This window comes from Penaeus vannamei, chromosome 25, assembly GCF_042767895.1.
Source record: "Penaeus vannamei isolate JL-2024 chromosome 25, ASM4276789v1, whole genome shotgun sequence".
In the NCBI taxonomy this organism is placed as follows: Eukaryota; Metazoa; Arthropoda; class Malacostraca; order Decapoda; family Penaeidae; genus Penaeus; species Penaeus vannamei.
The window spans coordinates 30,293,096-30,308,095 of NC_091573.1; the positions used below are offsets into that span (position 1 = coordinate 30,293,096).

The 15,000-nt window shown below is 50.1% G+C and overlaps 1 protein-coding gene across 10 annotated transcripts in view; it reads right to left on the reverse strand.

Annotated features, from left to right (window-relative positions):
• The window catches only part of aPKC (protein kinase C iota type), a 114,090-nt gene that overhangs the window by 34,699 nt on the left and 64,391 nt on the right, over positions 1-15,000 (reverse strand). For 6 of the 10 annotated variants that reach the window (XM_070139401.1, XM_070139398.1, XM_070139399.1 and 3 more), the window contains one exon: positions 13,101-13,148. In XM_070139401.1, the coding sequence (XP_069995502.1) occupies positions 13,101-13,148 (48 nt within the window). Of the gene's footprint in view, positions 1,502-13,100; positions 13,149-15,000 lie in introns of those variants that run through there. The other 4 variants (XR_011399602.1, XM_070139395.1, XM_070139396.1 and 1 more) reach the window with 1 other exon arrangement.

Consider the following 15,000-nt stretch of genomic DNA (forward strand, 5'->3'; position numbering starts at 1 on the left):
CGACCCACACTCGAGGCTCGTCGGCGATTCCTTACTTCGCCGAATGTACGTCTACGTCCTTGCTCACGGCCGTCCGAGGCGCCGTTTCGGCGGCTGGAGCCCTGGCTTCGCCCACTACCTTTGCCGGAGCTCTGGCTGTCATGGCCGTCTCCAGAAGGTTGACTCTGACTGGACGCGAGGCTACCGCCGCTTGCGCGACTCGAGGTTTGGCTCTGGCTGCCCTGACTTGAGGCGCGGGATCTCTCTCCCCTCTTTCCTCCCTCCGAAGAAGGATGACGCTGGTTGGTTTCCTGCCTTGGAGTAAGGTTTCGATTGCTCTCCTGAGTGCGTGTGCAACTCCGGCCGCTCTCCTCGATGGAAGAGAGACTACGGCCTGCGCCTTCGTTCACTCTGCTGTTGCTTCCGTGGCCTTCGCTCATCGTGCGAATGCGGGCAGTTGTTCCCGAAGGGCTACTTCTGTGGCGGGGGTTGAGGGCACCAGAGGAGCGAGAGAGCCCTCGGGTGCCATCCCTGGTCTCAAGGCGGTCGCCAGGGGGACTGGAGCCGTTGCTGCCACCGACCTTTCCTTCCCCGGAAACGAGCGACCGCCGCCTGACGCCGATGTCCGCCCTGGGAGGCGTCCGTCTGCCGAGAGCAATGAGCGACGAGGAGAGGCTCCTGAGCCAGTGGACCTTCCTCGCGGCGGGGTCCTCCCGTCGGGGCGAAGACCTGCCTTCGGGAATCCCCTCCTCGCCGCTCACCACCGAGTGGCGCCGAGCGTAGTCCTCGCTCCTCCTCCTCTCGAAGCGCTGGTCCTTGACGACGCTCGGCGAGACGCAGCCCAGAAAGATGGCAGACAGAGGCCGTCGCTCTCTCGGCGCCTGTCGCAGTCTCGGCGACGGGCCTTCCGTGGCACTTCCCTCCCTCCCTCTTGCTCGAAGGTCCTGTCGCCTTCGTCCACTTCCGGCGTCCGACTCCTCCCGGCGTCGTCCTCCGTCGCTGACGCCTCCGCCCCTCCTCCCAGCGCCTCTGTCACGATTATTTGTTCTGGAGTCTCTAGCGCCGCCTCTCGCCCTCAACTCCCTCTCGCTTTCGCCTTTCGCATGTCTGCCTCTTTCCTCTCGTTCCCCAATACTCGAGTCCGCCACGCCCCTTCCTCCTCCATTCCCGCCGCCATCGTCCAAAACCTTTTCCACATGTCTCCCTCGATCAACCTTGTTTCCCCAACTCCTGTCCCTCCTCCTGTGGTTCCTCGAGTCCCCCTCGCTCCTCCGGCCACTCCCTCCTTCGTCCCTCCTTCCGACATGGCCACCGACTTGGCCGGTCCTCCCGGGGGCCGCCGCCACTTCCGTTCGCCCGCCTCCGACCCTCGTTCGCGGCGCGTTCATGTTCTTTCGCCGGGCCTCGCCTGCGCCACCATCTCGCCCGCAGGCCCTCGCCAACTAAGCTTCCGGTCTCCTCTTCGCGCGATTTACACTCGGACGCTTCTACACTTCACACATTCCCCGCACGCCACAGCGCCGACACCCTCTTATGCTAACACTGCGGCAGCGACGGACCAACTGCAGCGTGCTGAGCGCGAGTTAATCTGCCTCCCTTATCTTGAGTGAGTCAAGTCTTATCTGGCCTGTGGCGAAGATAGAGCTTGGCGAGTGCGCGCGGCTGCCATTCTGTGTGCATCTGTGTGCGCACGTGTATGTAAGTGCAGCTTCCACGGGGAAATACGTACACATGAAGGCGTCGGCTTTAATTGCCAGCATATGCTCATTAGCGCCACCGCTGCACCACTCAGTTACGAAAGAACCAAAACCAGCATTACGCACTAATGGACACACAGCTCATATGAACTATCTGCACACCCGGCGCGCTCTGCTCCACTTCTCCGGCGCTGGATCGGCGGCTCCGGCTAATCACAAGCAGCCGCGGTGCACTACGGAATATCGGCGCAAATCCACCCCGAAGCGAGGCTGAATTCCCGTGGATCTCACTGCGCGTGGGAATCGGTTCTTCGCAGAGGCTCCGAAGCGATGCAGAGGGCCGGGAGTGCGCCAGCCACGCGATTGCGGACGAGGCCCTTCAGCAGCTCCCGCCACTTACCCCGTGGGTCACTGGCAACAGAACTGCGCGCCCTCTCTCTACCTCATTGCTTAAACCCTGCACAGCATTTCTGACAAGCCGCGCGCGTGACTGCTCATTGCTGACACTTCTTAAGTCAGGAAGTTTGCGTCAGCCATTAACTATCAGCTGAGACACTCCCTCGGAATGACAGATAGCAGGTGTCACGTCACGGCTCTTCTTCCGCCGAAGACCCGCTCTTCCGGTTCTTGTCTTTCGCTTCCCGCCTGGAATTAAAAACGGCATTTTCTCTTTTTTTCCTTCCTTTCTTATTCGGAATTCAGGCACGGAGATTGTTTCCTCCTTTTTCTATCGGGACGAAGGTACCTCTGACTGGATGGCGATGCATGATGACAGGCTGATGAACTGCTGACAGGGCGGAATCGTTAATTGTCTCTAATACAGCGAAGCCAATCGGACAGGTTGCATTCAGGCAATTATACACCCACATCCACATACACATACATACATACACACACACATAAATAATAATAATAATAGTAATAATAATAATAATAATAATAACAATAATAATGATAATAATAATGATGATGATGATGATGATAACAATGAACAGAAAGAATAAATCAAGAGATAAATAACTGAACGTATAAAACCACCACCAATAACGGCGCAGAGCCCTTCATCTATCAGTCCAGCTGCCTTTGTTTCCCCTCCGCTTCCATTCCGTCCCGGGCCTCCATTAGGGGCGCACCTGAGCAACACTTGGCGGCCGCGCGCGCGCCTCCGCAACGCCGCGATTCACGTTAATGGAGTTTCTTTGGTCTATCTTATGTTATCTAATTTTCTTTTTTTTTCATAACGTGCCAAGGAGGAAGTGGCAGGTGGAGGGAGAGGGAAAAAGAGTGGAACAGATACAGGGAGAGGGAAGGAGGGGGAGAAGTTAGGAAGGGGAAGAGGAAAAGAGGGAAGGGGGGAGGGGGAGTTGGGAAGGGGCAGAGGAGAGGAGGGAAGGAGAGGGAGAGAACAGGAGGGAAAAAGATCGAGAAAGGGTTGACAGGGAGTGATGAATGAAAGGTTGAAGGGAACGAAGGAGGAAGAAAGGGAAGATGGGGAGAAATGGAGGAAAAGAGAAGTCGGAGGACCGGGAGGCAAACGGATAAGACGATAAGCCGGGGGATGCCTATCTCCCCGCCTCGGGAAGGAAGACACTCCTGCGACTTATCAGCGGACTCGAGATACGAAAGATAAGATGTGTGGAAGCTTATCGCGGCAGAAAAGCGCGGCGATCCCCTTGCACCTGTTTCCGCCGAGGAGGACGAAGGCCCGAAGAAGACGAGGACGTGGACGAGAGGCGCCTCGGACACTCAGACTTGACTGAAGCCGAAGTCAGGCCTTAGAAATACAGCATTCGAACAAACAGGACAATCTTCAGGCTGGGTTCCCCGAACGCGCAATAATAATAAAAAAACAAAACAAAAAAACTCATCACACCTTGTCACAAAAAAAAAAAAAAAAAAAAAAATTACTGTCTTACAGCTTGAAGCGCCTTCAAGCACAGGTTAAAAAAAGGTGTAAGAACCGCAGGAAGATCGATACTCTCATCTCTCACCTATTTTCTCGTTTTTTTCTTAATCTCCGTTTCTCCCTTTTTTCTCCTCCGTCCCAGTCGTAGGAGCCACACCAAGGAGCAGAAACAACAGCGCCCCTCGAGCACACCCACTACCATTAACCATGAAAACCATTAGCGTCTCATTACCATCACCATCATTAATGCTTGCCCGGGGACTTTCTCCCTTCCCCCCATCCCCCTCCTCCTCCCCCTACCCCACAGCATCCTCCCCGTCTTCCCGTTGAACGAAAGCAAAACTTGGCCGTTTCATCTCGGTCCCAAAATCCTGCTACCCCACCCCCACCCCCACCCCTCTCCTCCCCTCCCCTTATCCCTGCCCTTTGAGCCGCAGCGGGCGATTAACCGCGGCGACAAAAGAGGGCCGCCGGCTCAGGATACCCAGGCAGAGAACTAAAGAAGAAGACGAAAAGAACGACCATAATCAAGACTCGGGAACGGTGGCGGAGATGACGACGAATATTGATGATAACCACAATAAAAAAACAACAACAAGAAAGTAAGATTAAAAAAATAATGATAATGATGATAGCAACAACGACAACAACAATAACCACAACTACGACAACGACAACGACAACAACAAAACCGACCAAGGAAACGGCATCAAGCACCCCCACCATCACGAGGGGCCGCCGACAGCCAGGCCCGCGACACGACAAGGGAGCGACGGCAGCGGCGGCGGCGGCGGGGGCATCCCGAGGGAGTCGCGGCCGGAGCAGCTCCTCCCCCGTCGGCCGCTCTTGGGACAAGCGAGCGCTCTCGACCGGCCTCCTCTGAGCGCTGGCTGGCCGTGATAGAGCACAGTTTTTTTTCGTTTTTTTTTTTTTTTCTTTATAAGATGGATTTTGATATGAATGTATGTGCCAGATAAAAGGATGGGCGGACGAAAAGAGAGAGAGAGAGAGAGAGAGAGAGAGAGAGAGAGAGAGAGAGAGAGAGAGAGAGAGAGAGAGAGAGAGAGAGAGAGAGAGAGAGAGAGAGAGAGAGAGAGAGACTGCCCTGATGATTAGAATTCACTCTGTTTCGTATTTAATCAAACGCTAGGCAATTACATATAGCAGCAGAAGAAAACTTCTCCCCTCTTCTCCTTCTCTTCCACCTCCATCTCCCGTTAACGAAGAGCGGACACGGAAAAGGACAAAGAGAAGGTCCGTCGTGAACGAATGCGGTGGGGCAGGGGTTGGGTAAGGGTGGGGGTAGGGAGGGGGGAGTGGCCCGTCTGCCTTCGGCACATGCAAGTTTCCATCTCGCTTGCCACAGGCTCATCAGCGGGGAGGGGGGGGGGGGGGGATGAAAGAGGAGGAAGAGGAAGAGGAAGGGGGAGGAGGAACAAATAGAAAGAGGAAGGGGGAGGAGGAAGAGGAAGAGGAAGGGGGAGGAGGAAGAAATAGAAAGAGGAAGGGGGAGGAGGAACAAATAGAAAGAGGAAGGGGGAGGAGGAACAAATAGAAAGAGGAAGGGGGAGGAAAAAAGGAGGAAGGAGGAGGAGGAGGAAAGGAAGTAGGAGAAGGAGGACGAAGAGCTATAAGGGGAAGGGGAAGAGGAGGAAAAAAGGAAGGAGGGAAGGAGGAGGAAGAAGGGAAGCAATGACGCAAGGAGGGGTATGCGAGACGAAGACTGGGGAAGGGAACCAGATGAGCGACGTGGAAGGAGGAAGGAGAGGAGATGAGGACGAAGGGCGAGGGAAAGCGAGGGCGAGGGAGGACAAGGCCACTCGGGAACACGGCTCCGAGGGACATCCCGCGCAGGAACCGGCTGCTCAGGCCACAGGAAAACCGTAATTAAGGATGCTTTAATCTACGCCGTCCACACGACGAAGAAAAAAGGGAAAGAGAGAAAGAAAGAAAGAAAAAGTCAACGACATCGAGTGTCCAAGTCATTAAAATGTTTGATAATGATCAAATCCACCACTCTGGGTGGAAGCATAAAACTTTTCAGTGAAATTACAATCATTATGTCAAAGCTTGCAGGGCAAAGGCAAAGGAACAAGAAAATATGAAGGAAGTGGTGGTGGAGGAGGAGGAGGAGGAGGAGGAGGAGGAGGAGGAGGAGGAGGAGGAGGAGGAGGAGGAGGAGGAGGAGGAGGAGGAGGAGGAGGAGGGGGGGGGGAGGGGAGGGGGAGTGGAGAAGGAGGAAGGGGATGGGGATGGGGAGGACAAGGGGGAGGGAGGAGGGGAGGGAGAGGAGAAGGGGAAGGGGAGGAGGGGAGGAAGAGGGGTGGGGCAGGAGGAGGAGGGCGAAGGAGAAAGAGGATGAGGACGAGGAGTAAGAGGGAAGCGGAGGAGAAGGAGGAGGAGGAGGGAAGCGGCGGAGGAGGAGGAGGACGAAGACGAAGAGGGAAAGGGAGGAGTAGGGAGGGAGGAGGAGGGAGAGGGAGAGGGAGAGGGAGGAGGAGTAGGAAAGAGGTGGAGGCAAAAGGCAGCAGCAAATAAAAATGAAAATGAGTGAAAGAAGAAAAAAGAAAAATACTAAAATAAAAGAAACGTAAGAAGAAAAAATAAATACAAGAGGCCGAAAAGCGGAAAAAGAGACCGGGGGAAGAGTCCAGAACTGACGACCAACAAAGACACCAAAATGAAGACGGTGACACACACACACACACACACACACACACACACACACACATATATACACACACACACACACACACACACACACACACACACACACACACAAAATCCCCCGCCCGACGCCCTCGCCCAGCTGAACGGACGCCCCACACCCACGCCCACAGACAACACGCCCAGTCAATCTCGATGAAGCAGCGCGTGAGCCATCGGCAGGGTCTTGGATTTCGCAGGATGACTCGGCTGCTGATCAAGGATTTTATTTTAAAAAATATTATTATTATTATTATTATTATTATTATTATTATTATTTCTGATCCGCTCACGTCCTCGGTATCTTTCCTCTTAGTACGAACCGAGCTAAAAGCACGAACTAGATAGACAGACTAAAAAAATAAATAAATAAATGAATGAATAAATAAAATAAGAAATAAAAATAATTCTTACTAAGTCGCAAAAAGTCGAAGGGCCGGTGTTCTTTGGCGAATGAATGGCGTTAAACCACATGTAAATATATCTACATTTATTTCTTTTGTCAGTATTTCTTTGCTTATCTTATTTTTTTATGCGTACCTTCACATCTACGCTCTAGCTATTGTTTTTTTTTTTGTTGCCTTTCATCTAACTTCCTTTCGCTCTGCCTCTCTTTACACCTCCCATTCCATTCTAATTCAACTCTTTCATTCCATTCCTCCACATCAAATGTAAAATGATAACCCCCAAAAGACGCAAAATGACTCAAGCATGACTTAAAATTCCCTAACACCAGCCGTAAACATTAGCACACATTTGGAAGGCTAACTCGCAAATGAGACGCCGCGACGAGACGACGACACCTCCCGTTAAAGCCCAAGAGTTAGTGAAATGCGGCGCTCGTTTTCCGTAGAATTAAACCGCGTTTTCTGGGAAGTCTCTTGACAACAACATAATCAAAATGGCGTCTGCTAATACCATGACTGACAACAACGACGATTAATGATAATGACTGATGATGATAACAATAACAATGACATAATAATAACAATAACAATAACTAATACAGTAATCATCATCATCATCATCATCATCAATCATCATCATCATCATAACAATAACAATAAAAATAACAAAATAGCAATAACAATAATAATAATGACAACAATAATAACAACTACAATATCAGCAACAACTGTAACAATGGTAACTACACCAAAATTATCCCTCCTCCAGGCGCCGCCGGCTCGCACGCACGCACCCGGCCACCATTCCAGCCCCATCAGCGTCAGAGAATTCCCCCCTCCCCCCCCCAAACTCTCCGTCTCCCCCCCCCTCAACCCACACCGATTCACACCCGCAAACTGCCTTCCCCCCCCACCCCCCACCGCCCCCTCGCCGCCCACGGGAACGCATTACACCGCTATTCCGGGGGACTTGGGCCACCTGCAACCGGACCTAATAATGGTCACGACGGACTCTGAGAACCTGCAACCCTACATCTCGAAAGGGATATTGCGGATTGCCATGTCGTGTTATTTGTACGATCTGTTTCTTATTACTATTACTATTATTATCATTATCATTATCATTATTATTATTAACATCATTATTATTATGATTATTATTATGATTATGATTATTATTATTAATATCCTTATCATCATTATCATTATTATCATCATTATTCCCCTTCCTCTTCTTCCTCCTCTCCCCCCTCTTCTTCCTCTTCCTCCAATTCCTCTTCTTCTTCTTTGCGATCTAACTTCCCGCTGTCAAGCCGCCATTTCCCTTAGTCTTTCAAGAAGGGATCCACGTCTTGTTAGCGATTCCAAGCCTTTCTTTAAAGAACGTCCCCCTCCATAAACAACCCCAAAAATCCCTCTCAAGTATCGGGGAAACAACTTGTCCGAGGAAGTTAATAAAAGTTTATGAAAACCGAATTATCAATCTCCCGTCCTTACCTTGACTGCGGCCCAAACTTTTCTCGGGTCAACTATTCCGAATTGACCGCTCGTGACCCAACTTCCCGACGAGCTCGATCAGTTTTCGTGCCTTTGGCGAGGATTAAAAAAAAAAGAAAAAAAAATCCCAACTAAAAAAAAAGAAAAAAAAGACAAAGATAAGAAACACCGCTCCTACAGCAATCTCAAAGGTCCTCGAGCGATTTTTCTGTGAACGCGCGGGGTCATTGGTGGGACCCGAAAACCGCCATCTCATATCTCGTCCGCGACCCGAAAACCCATCTTTTTTCCCTTTTCCGTCGCCAGGAAATGACCAGCACAGCACCTGTGTTTCCCGGAAGTGGCTCTCCTTCCCCGGGGGCAGCCCGCACGCCCTCGTTTCTCCCGCGGCGTGACCTCCGCACCTTCGTCATTCCGCGGGCGACCCCGTTACACCGGCCAAACAGGCGGTATCGATGTTGCACCAAACGGCGCTCCCGAGTCCCCCGCCTGCAGTCTTTGCTCGCCGGTTGCGAGAAAGTGCTTCTGCAACGGCGATTTATGGGCGTGGCTATTGCGTGTTTCAAACGAATAAAAAATATATATATATATATACATCCATTCGAATTTAAAAGACTTCCTATGAATACGGGGGGGATTTACGGACTATCAATCCTCTAGGTTACATTCCTCCTGCTCTGTGAATTCTCGACCCTATGCACTTCCGGAATTAGGGTGCCTCTACAACGCTGCCTTTGAAGGGCTACACGAGGCACCCTCCCTTCCTTCTACAGCTTCTGCTCTTGGGATTTTCGGCCTAATGGTCATCGTGGGTAAGGAAGAAAGATGTTGAAGGGCTACGCTGTAGCAACAGCTGTTTTTGTCTGTCCGTCTACCTTCTCCCTCTTTCCCTTTCACCCTTTCTTTTTTCTTTTCTCTCCATTTCTTTTCCTCTCTTCTCTCTCCCTCCGCCTCATTCCCTTCCTTCCCCCCTCTCTCTCCTTCCCACACCCTCCCATTCCCCCTCTTCCTCTCTCTCCCCCTCCCACTTCTTTCTCTCCCTTCCATTACATCTCTTCCATCTTCCTCTCCCTCCCTCTCCCCTTGCCTCCTCCTCTCCCTTTCCCCCTTCCTTTCCTCTTCCCAATCCCTCCCTTTCTCCCTCTAATAAAGTTTTGCTCCTTGATCGGCAGTGCCCGTGGCAGTGGACGCGTCTTGGGCACGAGGAGGGCGAGACAACGGCCTGGGAGACGGGCTGGTAGACGACCGGAGAGAGCCAGGGAAACAGCCAGATAGACAGCCAGGAAGACGGTCAGGGAGACAGCCAATGGAAATGGCCAGGGAGACAGCCAATGGAAATGGCCAGGGAGACAGCCAATGGAAATGGCCAGGGAGACAGCCAATGGAAATGGCCAGGAAGACAGCCAATGGAAATGGCCAGGGAGACAGCCAAGACCAGAGTGACGGCCAAGTGAGACAGCCTTAGAGACGGCCAGTGAGAGAACCAGGAAGATGGCCAAAGGGAGACAGCTAGTGAAACGGCCAGGGAGATCGTTCGGGAGACGGCCAAATGAGACAGCCAGGGAGACAACCAGGAAGACGGCCAAGGAGACGTCTAAAGGGAGACCTTCAGGGAGACCGCCAGGGAGAAGGCCAGAGACAGAGCCAAGGAGACCGCCAGGGAGAAGGCCAGAGACAGAGCCAAAGAGACAGCTGGTGAGAAGGCCAAGGGAGAAGCATCGCGACTCGCCCCCTCGCCTGAACTCGACTCCCGATGAAAATAAACGAACAAATCCGAAGGAACAAACTCGTACGATTTATCTTTTTTTTACTATCTCATTCACACAAAATTTCATGCGGCCACTTCAATACTAATTTCATTTTTGGTTTTGATATGCTCGACGAATCCACGCCCGAAGTTATTACAGTGCAACTTTAACCCACGTGGAGCAAAGGGCCTCAACAAAAGACTTGTAACACACACACACATTATTCGACATGCACGTCTATGACACAAAACACAGATAATACATAATTATAAATAATACACAGGTCAATTTAAGGACACACACAGGGGGTTGAAACACAGAAACCTAAAAGCGAAACGACAGAAGCAACAGCAGAGGGTTAAATATTTATTGCAAGAGAAGGATAGAGCCACAGAGGGAATCAGACTAAAAGGCCAATGCAAATGACCTGCAACTTGCCGGAAAAAAAAACATACGGCGGGAAAAAACAGTTGTAATTATAACATTGGTAATGAAACACGGTGGTGACCTCCACGCCAGAACGACCGAAATAATTAGTACAATAGCTTTTGACAACACGCATCCAAAATCATCAACATCATCCTCATCACCAACCTTATCCTGACCTCATCCACATCACCAACCTCATCCTCATCACCATCATCGCTATTCCTCGATGCCCCGACAACAACTGATCCTTCCCCCCCCCCCTTACCCCCTCACCCTACGCTGAATAGGCCTACATAGGCCTACATACCTTCGCCTGCAGTTAAGGTTTCCTATCGAAAAGTAAATTTCAGCGTCGGACCAGCTGCTCGACGTAACCTATGCTCGTGACTCTCCATTTTCCACTCTCCACTCCCCCCCCCCCCCCCCAAAAAAAAAAAAAAAAAAAAATCGCGGACTGAATCAGGACCGTGAATATTTTCCAAAGCTGTCCGGGTGGGTTTGCGGCTACTGGACTTCGCAGTGGTAGTTGATAAGGTTCATGGAGGGGGAGGAGGAGAGATGGAGGAGGGGGAGGGGGGAGGAGAAGGAGGAAAGGAGTGGGGGAGGAGGAGGAGGAAGGAGGAGTGAGGAGGAAGAGGGAGGGGGGAGGAGGAGGAAGAAGGAAGAGGAGGTGAGGGAAGGAGGAGGAGGAGGAGAAAGATGAAAAAGAGAAAAGAAAAGAAGAAAAGAAAAATGAAAAAAAGAAGGAAAAGAGAAGAAGGAGAAAGAGGAGCAAAGGGAAGAAGAAAAAGAGGAAGAACAAGAACAAACAGAAGCGCTCCACCGAGTCGCTAAAAGATATTGGCTCATATATATCTCTCTCTTGGAGAAAACTAAAGAAGAGCATCAGGTCATTAAAACTTTAGGAAGCCTTTAGCGGGAGCCAGAAAACTGACGTATTAATACTAGTTGGCTGGGAGTTACCGAGGCAAGCTCTGACCCCTCTTATCTCTCTCTCGCTCTCGCTCCCCTTCTCCCTCTCTCTCTGTCTCTGTCTGTATGTCCGTCTGTCTCTCTCCCTCCTTCTCTCTGTCTGTCTCTCTCTCTCGCTCGCTCTTTCTCTCCGTCTCTCTCTCTCTCTCTCGCTCTTTCTCTCTGTCTCTCTCGCTCTTTCTCTCTGCCTCTCTCGCTCTTTCTCTGTCTCTCTGTCTCTCGCTCTTTCTCTCTCTCGCTCGCTCTCTATCATTATCCTTATTCTTATCCTTATCCTTATAAGTATTATTGAAAGCTATATAAAGAGGCACACCGAAAAAAATCGATATTTATACCACCAAAAGTGTCAGTGCAGGTCAAGACATAGCTAGGAAAGAATGAAAGAATAGAAAGTCAACTCTCTCTGTCTTCCTCTCTCTTCCTACTCCTCTGTCCCTCTCTCACTTTTCTCTCTCTCTCTCTCTCTCTCTCTCTCTCTCTCTCTCTCTCTCTCTCTCTCTCTCTCTCTTTCTTTCTCTTTCTCTTTCTCTTTTCTCTTTTCTCTTTCTCTTTCTCTTTCTCTTTCTCTTTCTCTTTCTCTTTCTCTTTCTCTCTTTCTCTTTCCCTTTCCCTTTCCTTTCCTTTCCTTTCCCTTTTCCTTTCCCTTCCCTTTCCCTTTCCTTTCTCATTCTCTTTCTCTTTCTCTTTCTCTTTCTCTTTCTCTTTCTCTTTCTCTTTCCCTTTCCCTTTCCCTTTCCCTTTCTTTATCTGTCTTCCTCTCGCTCTTTATCTGTCTTCCTCTCGCTCTTTATCTGTCTTCCTCTCTCCCGCTCTTCCTTTTCTCTTTCGCTCTCTCTCTCCCTCTCCCCTTTCTCTCTTTCGCTCTCACACTGACTCTCACTCTCAATCTTCCCCCCCCCCCCCCCCTCTCTCTCTCTCTCTCTCTCTCTCTCTCTCTCTCTCTCTCTCTCTCTCTCTCTCTCTCTCTCTCTCTCTCTCTCTCTCTCTCTCTCTCTCTCTCTCTCTCTCTCTCTCTCTCTCTCCCTTTCCCTTTCCCTTCCCTTTCCTTTCCCTTTCCCTTTCCTCTTCCCTTTCCCTTTCCCTTTCCCTTTCACCTTTCCTTTCCCTTTCCCTTTCCCCTTTCCCTTTCCCCCCACTCTCACTCACTCACTCACTCACTCACTCACTCACTCTCTCTCTCTCTCTCTCTCTCTACTCTCTCTCTCTCTCTCTCTCTCTCTCTCTCTCACACACACACACACACACACACACACACACACACACACACACACACACACACACACACACACACACACACACACACACACACACACCATTCTAATATATACATCCACGTACAATATACGTATTAACAAAATCTAAGCAAGGCTAAGCATAACTACAACCCCTTCTCACCTGAACACCGACGCCAATATTCTTTCTCCGCGAAAAAGAAAAAGAAAAAAAAAAATCCAAGCGGCATCGACACCCCCCCACCCCACCCCACCCCACCCCATCCCAAGACCCCGAAAAGCAATGTCGTGTCGCGACCTCCAACACCCACCCACCCTCCCCCCATTACCCTCCTCCCCTCCTTCCCCTCTTATCGCGACCTCCAACGCCACCCCTCCTCCCCTCCCCTCCCCTCCCCCCCAACCTCCCCCCCCCTTTTACCTCTAACCACCTCCCTCCTCCCTCCTCCCCCCCCCCCTCCCCTTAAGTCAAGGCACTTGGGGCAGATTGATCAATGTCAAAACGAGGGCGGCATTGTTGTACTCACGGTCCTCGCCCTGGCACGGCATCCCGGGCTCCGGCACGTTGGGGAACACTGTCGGGGAGAAACGACAAAGGGCAAGTTAGTGGCTGATCTCGGCGCGGGGAAGACGTGGGTGCAGAGCAGGAAGGGGAAAGGCGAGGAGGAGGAGGAGGAGGAGGAGGAGGAGGAGGAGGAGGAGGAGGAGGAGGAGGAGGAGGGAGGGGAGGGAGGAGGGGGAGGGAAGGAGGAGGAGGGGAAGGAGGGGAGGAGGGGGAAGGAGGAAGGAGGAAGGAGAGGAGGAGGAGGGGAAGGAGGAGGAGGAGGAGGGAGGGAGGAGGAGTAGGAGAAGAATAAGAAGACGAAGAAGAAGTGGAAGAAGAAAGAAGAAGAAGAGACAGCAAAGGAGGAGGAAGGAGGAAAGGGAGGAGGGAGGAGGAGGAGAAGAAGAACATAAAGAGGAGGAGGAGGAGGGAGGAGGAGGGAGGAGGAGGAGGAGGAGGAGGGAGGAGAGGAGGAGAAGGAGAAGGAGAAGGAGGAGAAGGAGGAAGGAGGAAGGAGGAAGGAGAAGGAGAAGGAAGGAGAAGGAGAAAGGAGAAGGGAAGGAGGAGGAAGAAGGAGAAGAGGAGAAGGAGAAGGAAGAAGGAGAAGGAGGAGAAGGAGAAGAAGAAGAAGAGAAGAACAAGAAGAAAAATAAGAAAACTAGATGAGAATAAAAAATGGTAATGAAATCCAAAGAAGACAAAAAAGAAGGAAAATAAAATAAACAAGGGAATAAAAGAAAAGAATAAAAGAGAAGGAAAATAGAAAAAAGAAAACAAGAGAATGAACGAAAAAGAAAACGAAAAAACTAGGAAGAAAAGGAAAAGAAAATTGAAAGAAAAAGAAAAGAAAATGGAAATAAAAGGAAAAGAAAATCAGGAAAAATACAGAAAAAAATAAAAGAAAACCTGAAAATAAACGTTCAGTAATCATACAACTGCAAGAACCTGGAATACACTCATAAATGAAATGTAATTTTTTATCAAACACTCAATCGATATGTGTCCTAACAATAAATCAACGTACACTGTCACGAAGTAACAACCAAGTAAAATGGCGGATAACCCGGAATAATTTCTCCGTGGGACATAAAACACAAGAAAAAAATAGCCCTGAAAAAGAAACTGATTAGATATTGACCAACAAACACCAATATAACATGCGTACTGAGGAGAGATCAATTCATACATCATTAGACAAGAAAGTTATTTTTCCATTTTTTCTGCATAACAATAAATCGATTTCTGCTCTCCTCTAACAACATATCAATTTACACCGCGGGGCAGAAATAACCAAGGTGCTGCGGTAAGTGGACACTCCAGACTAATTTTGGATTGAGGCACACCACAACGAGAAGAGAAAAATCTGAAAACACAAAATCCGACAGCACATCGAACAGGAGGACACACACGCGTGCACCGAGGCCAAGTCGAGACACAATTAGAAAAGATAAATCGATTTTCTTGATTCTCTCTAACGATATATCGATTTTTTCCTCTTTCTAGCATTAAGTCGATTTAGACTGTGGCGGAGAGACAGTAAAGGATATTCACTGGATAATCCTGGATTAGTGTGGACTGGAGAAAGAGCTGAAAATCCATCTTTCATTACACGTTGAACGGAACTACAAATGTAAGAACGCACGGAACGGAGATGAGATCGAAATAAAATCAGCAAGGAACAATAAATCAATCTCTTTTACGTTCCTCCCGAAAAACACATTGATTCTGTTCTTAATTGGCCATAAACCGGTTCTAGCGTTCCCTTGCAAAACAAGTAAATCGACCTATTAATGATTCTTGCTTTACCAGCCTCTGCTTCCTTTCTACCAGATCAAGTGGGAATTCAAAACCACCTAGACAACAGGACCTGGGAATCCCCGCCC